At 45.8% G+C, this 7,371-nt stretch overlaps 1 protein-coding gene across 1 annotated transcript; it reads right to left on the bottom strand.

Annotated features, from left to right (window-relative positions):
• Positions 1-1,144: 1,144 nt before the first annotated feature.
• Positions 1,145-5,742, bottom strand: LOC127309032 (ruBisCO large subunit-binding protein subunit beta, chloroplastic-like). The gene is made up of 15 exons (XM_051340017.2): positions 5,640-5,742; positions 4,856-5,080; positions 4,625-4,750; positions 4,384-4,521; positions 4,190-4,285; positions 3,723-3,965; positions 3,387-3,621; positions 3,138-3,307; positions 2,831-2,908; positions 2,667-2,738; positions 2,398-2,502; positions 2,183-2,275; positions 2,007-2,099; positions 1,518-1,641; positions 1,145-1,419 (listed from the first exon to the last, which is right to left on the bottom strand). The coding sequence occupies exons 2-15, from the start codon at positions 5,063-5,065 to the stop codon at positions 1,406-1,408; spliced, it is 1,797 nt and encodes a 598-aa protein (XP_051195977.1). The 5' UTR covers positions 5,066-5,080; positions 5,640-5,742; the 3' UTR covers positions 1,145-1,405.
• Between the last annotated feature and the right edge of the window lie 1,629 nt (positions 5,743-7,371).

Raw genomic sequence — 7,371 nt, 5'->3', positions numbered from 1 at the left:
AACGCTATTGACCGCGCGCGTATGTGGAAATTTTGTAGAAAAAAAATATCCCTAGTCCACATCATAGTGAACATGGTGGAGAAACTGTGTTTCAAATGAGACCTTTCCTTTTCATGCTTTATGTCAGCCGGACAGCACAGCTGTTTTGAAACTTCCAAATTAAGGTGATGGAGACACAACTGGCCTGGAAATTCCACGCGATATCTCTTACTTGGTTTGGTTGGGACGACGACTTGGCCAGCAAACCGCCGTGTGGACTGATGCGGATGGAGACTACACACGCACAGCGTCTGCAGTCTGCCCTGTGGGAGAAGCTAAGGCAGAAGGTGACTGAACTCTATAACATTTTTCCCAAGGGAAATCAATTACATGGAGCTTTCGCCCAGGCCGAATGCGTGTAAATTAAGGACTAGCGGTGAACGATATGAACTGCGTCAGCCGGTGCCCATACATTGAGGACGAATGAGTCTTTGTTTGGACCGAGCATCTGTGTACCATGCCTAGATCATAATATAGAGAACTAGTACTACGCTGGACAACTATGAGAAGGAACAAATTGTCTCCAATCACGAACAGTTTAAGAATTTTATTATGACATTGATATACTATAGTCTAAAACTAAAAGGTTCAGCTTTGATCACAAGGTTTAGAAAAATGTAATATTAAAATAGACAAAACATTTTATAAAATTACCCCGGTTTCCCAAGTCACCATACAAATACTTTTTTTAACAGAAAATAGCGCCTCCTAACAGGGAATGGCATGTTTTCTGGCAGTAGGTGCATCTACACCTATGAGTCAAAATGGATTTCCACTCTAGCTCATCCATTCAAATCTTAACTTCTCCCAAAGTACTCCAGCGAAGGATGTGGGGCAGACCAAATCAAATCTGCACAGTGTGGAGTTGACGCGTTGACTGGATTGAAGTAACCGGCAAATGCCGCCGTCCACCAGCACCCTCCTCTTCATGTTTAGTTTCAGGGTAGGGGGGTCGACAGGAAAACGAGACAGAGGAGTGGCAGCTTGATGCGATTATTTCTTTTAATTTTCTTTAGCTATGCTTGATGCGATTTTCCAGGAAGCTAGCTTGGCACATCAAATAGAAGATTTAGCCCAATCCATCAACTAGCACGGTAGCAGGCCCTGTGCGTGAAACATAGCAATATCGCTTCGTTTTAATCACTAAAGACCGGCAATATTATCTAGCTACAATATATGTTCAGTTCCTTTCAAGACTAGCTAGTGTAAAATTAAACTATGATGTGTTCCAGATGACATCGTTCCGTGTTCACACAGGCCACTTCGACTCGTGACGATGCCACAGCAGTTTCTTCTCATGAAATACCCTCCGATCCGATGTAACATGATCCCAAAAGGAACAGGAGAAAAGAGCTTTGCACCTGGATCAGAAGCCATAACCTGCACAGAATATTAAAACAAGTGTAAGCAAAGTCCTGAATTAAGAAATAGCAGATGACGGAGCAAACATATAGTCTCTGTATGATGTATGTATATACCTGAACCGGCCATTGGGTTCGCAGCAGGTGCCTGCTCAGCCTCCTTGATGTCGACGACGACAGCGTCCGAGGTGATGAAAGTCTTGGCCACGGATGCAGCGTGCTCCAGGCAGCACCTCACCACCTGTTTTGTGCAAGAATAAGGTTAATCTAGAAACTTGGGTGGGCTGAGTATTTGGTTGCAGTCAAGGAGGGTGGGAACCCCTGCAAGACAAAGTCTTGTCAAACAGGTCATTCCTCAAGTCTATGGGTGATCATGCCATGCTTAATGCTTCGGTATGATTTACATGTAAGGCTGACGGAGTACAGGAAAACACTCAAATCTACTCATTCCCAAGCAGGACTCAAGGGTTTTCGCCATACTTTTCTCTTAAAAAATGTTATAACACAACATGCTTAGAAGAGAGAATTAGCTCCACGAGAAAATCAAGAAAGCAATTTCAGTTGAACAAAACAAATCAAGAAAGCATTTGTCACACAAGCACATACCTTGGTAGGATCAATAATACCAGCAGCCATCAAATCCTCGTACTTCCCGGTTGCAGCGTTGTAACCAAATCTGAAGTTGTCATTGGCAAGGACCTGAATGCAGGAAAGTTCCAAATTAGTTGCGTGCAAGTTGCTGCATAATGAATTTATACTTGCGAATTAATTCAAGTGCGAACCTTTTCAGTCACCACGCTGCCATTAACACCAGCGTTTTTGGCAATTAATTTTAGTGGATAACTCAAGGACTTCCTAACAATCTCAGCACCGACCTTGAAAAGATGAAGACATAGTCAGTTCATTTAGATAAAAGAAAAAAGCACCTTGAGCCAAAATTAGTTTTATTCTGACATTGCAACTCGGGGAAAGAGGATCTTGTTAAATTTTTCTATACCTTCTGTTCATCATTCTCAAGGGTTTCTTTAATGGCGTCAACTTTTGATGCAAGCCTTAAAAGGGTACAGCCACCACCGACCACGATACCTTCCTCGACAGCCGCCTGTCCACAAAGCAAGCAGTTAACTACCAAGCAATTACAAGGAGTTTTCTGTAATAGTAGAATCAACACGATGCTACAGTGCATCAGAAGCCTCACTGAATGAGAGCACATACGTGCACGAATCCCCGAAAAACAATTGGATATGAGCCAGAAGAAAGCATTACCTTCGTCGCATTCAGCGCGTCTTCAACCCTCAGTTTCTTTTCCTTAAGCTCAGTTTCAGTCTGTGCTCCGACCTACAAACCAAGATGTATCATTTTATAGCTGTTATAATCTTCTAATACAGACAGTAGATCAAGAGGTATCTCAGATTGGAACATAACACTACCTGGATGACGGCAACACCGCCAGATAATTTGGCTACCCTTTCGTTTAGCTTTTCTTTTTCATATTCCTGTTCAGAAGCCTGCAATAATAGTATGTTTTGTAACAAAAAAATGTTAGTCAATGTATTTTCATGCACACACAAATTACATGCACCATGCTCCACAAGCTAAATGAAACTCTCTATATGGAAAAGCAGAGCAGCAGAAAAAGACTGGACAAAAGGAGAAGAGCCATGAAGAAAACAATAACAAAGATTATTCGACAAATAAGACACAGAAACGTAGAATACTAGTTTAAACTATACAGACCTCAATCTGGTTCTTGATTTGTGTGACTCTTTTGGTTACTTCCTCCTGTGTAGTACCATCTCCAACTATTGTTGTTGAATCTTTGGTAATTACAACCTTGGCAGCAGTTCCTAGGACTTCTGCGTCTGCTTTGTCAAGGGACAGTCCAATTTCTTCTCTGATGACAGTGCCTGAATGAAGAATGACCTTTTTGAGTGAACGGATACCACGATGAGACATGTCAAATAGAGCATCAAAGATGAAACTCACCTCCTGTCAGAGTAGCAATATCATCCAGGTATTGACTCTTGCGCTCGCCAAAACCAGGGGCTTTTATGGCAGCGATCTTCAACGCACCCCTAAGCCTATTGACCACAAGGGTTGCAAGAGCTTCCTGCTCAATATCCTCTGCGATTATTAGAATTGGATATCCACTCTTAATAGCATCCTCCAGAATAGTAATGAGGTCTCTAGCGTTGTTAATTTTCTTGTCCACAAGAAGCAGCTGGATAATAGAATAAATATCAGTTTAAGAGCATGGAACGAATGAAGATGGTGATTAAAGAAATTTAAGTAGAAAAGCTGGCAAGATAGAGTGCAACAGACCTTGCAGTTCTCATACTCTACTGACATTTTTTCACTGTCAGTTACAAAGTAGGGAGAAATATAGCCACGGTCAAATTGCATCCCTTCGACGACATAGAGGTTGTTTTCAGCACTCTTTCCCTCTTCAAGTGTGACCACCCCCTGCCGCCCAACCTTGTTCATAGCCTCAGCTATCATGTTGCCAATTTCATAGTTATTTCCAGCACTTACAGCAGCAACATCAGCAAGTTCACTATCTTCAACCTGCATTATTGAATGCAATTCAATAAATTGGTATCCCGAATATACAGTACAGCAGCGACATCGTTTATAAATAGCATAGGAGCCAAAGTCACCAGAACGGATGCATATTATGATCGCATCACAAAATTGAACAAGTACTTATTATCGTAGAATGTCAGGGAAAATATAGTTCTTCTTTAGGATCAATATAATTCCAGCAAAGAATAAGATTAACCGGATCGTACCTCCTTGGACATCTTTCGGAGCTCACCAACTAATGCTTTGGCTGTTTTCTCAATGCCACGAGCAATCTGTACTGGATTAGCACCAGCAGCTACAATCTGGGCAGAGAAAAAGAACAACAACATTATTTCGAGAACTAAATAAAAATAAAAATTGCGCTGTAGGTAGAACAGGTAACAAGGTTTATATTGTGTACCTTGACACCCTCGGCAATCATCCCTTGAGCAAGGATCACGGAAGTGGTTGTCCCGTCACCAGCCAGATCATTAGTCTTAGCAGCAGCTTGCCTAACCAGTTTAGCTCCAATGTTTTCAACAGGGTCTTCAAGTTCAACCTGATCCACAGCCAATTGTTAGAAAAATCCACAGCCACAGTTTATAACTTATTACATCAGGATTGCACTGTCAGGCAGAGATGACAAATAGAATGCGACGTACCTCCTTTGCCACCGTAACACCGTCATTGACAATCCTAGGCGACCCGTACTTGCTCTCGAGGACGACGTTCCGCCCTTTTGGACCAAGGGTAACTCCAACCAGATCAGCAAGCTTGTTGACTCCATTCTGGGAGAGAAATGACACGACAGGAATTATTAGCATACGCTGTGTCGGTGCAGATGATAGAAGAACGGCTCGAACTAGGCGCAAGGATAAGTTTGTAAAACTCACTTGCAGCTTCCTGATGGCGGACCCATCCTTGTTGAAGTAGAGCTCCTTTGCGGCGTTCACCTTGACATTGCACTTTCTCCTGGGCCTGATTTTCTGGGGAAACGAAACAGATGGGGGCGAAACCAAGGAGAGCTGCGTCCTGGCCGCGAATCCGGTGGGGGCGGCGGCGTTGAGGCCACATGTAGAGGTGGTCCCGAATGGTGAAGCCATGCTTTATATCACCGACTGAGCATACGAAACAGTCCATATCAGCATCGATTCTACCAGCATGGAAACAGAAAGACAACGCAGTCCTCTGAAGGTGAAGGTACAGTGCTATACTAGTTTCTGTCACCGTCTGAGCAACTCAAACAGCTTGTATCAGCATGAGTTAAACAGGAAAACAGAGATGCCCTGTTTACTGTAACAATCAGAGTAAATCAATCTGTTCGCCGTAGCAAGCGACCGTTGGTCGACATGAGTGTGGCTCTGCAGAAAACCAAGCCCTGGTGTCCTCGGAAAGGCAGACCTAGCAGTGCGTGTCCCCTACTTTCGCAGGTACAACCGACGAGGAACAGCAGGAATTCAGTCCCGTGAGCACGCACGCACGCACGCCATTCGCCGGTGTACGAACCAAGGAGTAGTGCCAGCAGCGGGATCGGGGCTGGAGCGAGTAAGGGAGGTCCTAGCAACAGCCGATTTGTGGTCCGTAACAGAAACCCCGATTGATCCGCACACGACCGCCGCTGTATACTCCGGCCTACCGAGCAGGTTTAAGATTGCAGAGGGATGGGGGCATCGATACCTGAGGGAGGAAGAAGAGGACGGGGGCTCGCTGCTCCGCCCGATCTCGCCGGCGGCTAGGGTTTAGCGGTGGTTTTTCCTCTGATTGATTTTCCTTTGATTGATCTGCCCTCTGTCTCTGTCTCTGTCGCTGGGCTTTAAATATTAACAGCGGAGGAACCAAGGGAGGTTGGTGGAATGCCGCTATGACAGGTGGGGCCCGCCGGACAGGAAGCATCTGGATCCTTCTTTCTTTTTTCTCCTCGCTTTGCTTTGCTTTGCACTGCTATGCTTTGCTTGCCAGATGAGCAAAGTTTACATGCCAAGAATCGTGCGAGAAAGCAAGGTTAAGGGAGCGAGATTAGTTAGCGACGGAAGCACTAGTCTTTCACTTTGATAATTTGCTCCGCCATTTATCGCTCATCAGTGTAACGGCACAAGGGAAATTACCAAAGTGGAAAATAAAGTGTGGGCCAACATGCGCCTCGCAGTCATGAAGAAAATTTTGCCTTAATGAGGCACCAAAGTGTTAAATCTAAAATTTGAACTCTGCTGGACTGGGGTTGCCACTATATGACCTCGCAGTCACTGGAAACGTCGCATCCAAAGAAAATTTCGCTCTAATGAAGCACCAAATTGTCAAATCTAGAATTTGAACTCTGGTGGGCTTGGGGTGCCACTGTATGACCTCCTAACCATCCAACCATAGGTTGGTTCTCACGATAAAATTTACCTATTAATGCTTTGTTATAAATATTGTTATATAAAAATGGTTTGTTACAAATGGTTGTCATTACAACCAAAAGTTAGAAACATCGGTAGTGAGGTCTTGCACTTTCCCCTCCCTCGCTCTCCCTCAACTACAGTGTTTTGAGAGTCTTCTGCTCACAGCTGGACCGAACCAAGGCCTCTCTCGCCGGCGTTGCTGGTTGGAGATGGCTGAGGGGAGGTGCCGGATCTGGTAGAGTAGGTAGTAGGTTAGGATATGGTCCCTTAGTGATGACTTGGAGTAGGAAGGTGGATCTTTCTGACCAGATCTGGCTCATCCTGGTTTGGGTGTTCTTCACTGTTTCCCTCCGGTGGCAGGTGTCGAGGCAAGTGGAGGAGTTGCAGCCAGGCATCTCCGAAAATAAGGCCTCTAGCTCTTCCATCTTGGCGGTTTGGTGCGCTGCTAGATGGTTGGCCTCAAGCTTCTTCGACGAGCTTCCATGGAGGAAGACGGAGGAGAAGGTTTGCAGGTCAGGCTCTTCCAATAAGCGCCTCCAGCCCCTTTGCTGCGGTTTCGCGGCTCTGGTTCTTCTCTCGGCCGGCCAAGGAGGCGAGGGAGAGAGGAATCAGCCTGCGGTGGCTGCATCGATGGGGGCTTGGTCTCTGATGCCGACGTGGTGCTATGAAGCTGCTGAAGTGCGTTCTACCGTGGCCCTGCTAGGGTCATGGATCTTCGCCGTCGACGTACGGCTAGCTCCGACGCCGCTGAATAGGCGTCTTCTCCGACGAACCCACCAACAGGGGACATCAGTTGGCGTCCTTTGCCTCGCCCCTGTTTATCCAGGTCGATTGGCGACCCTCGTCGAGCTTTACCTCCTTGCTTGGAGGCCCTTCCCCGGTTCCTTGTTGGCGAAGCACGTCGCCTGCACTCCAAGTGGCGTAGTCCCCGGTGGTGCGGATGATGGTCGACAGTGGAACTTCGGCATTGGCAGTGACCAGGGACCTGATCGCTTTTCTCCTTTCCAGTTTAGGGTCCGGTGTGCTTA

Source organism: Lolium perenne, chromosome 6 (assembly GCF_019359855.2).
Source record: "Lolium perenne isolate Kyuss_39 chromosome 6, Kyuss_2.0, whole genome shotgun sequence".
Lineage (NCBI taxonomy): Eukaryota > Viridiplantae > Streptophyta > Magnoliopsida > Poales > Poaceae > Lolium > Lolium perenne.
Note: the sequence above shows the minus strand (reverse complement) of the source record. Positions and strands in the feature narration are given on the sequence as shown.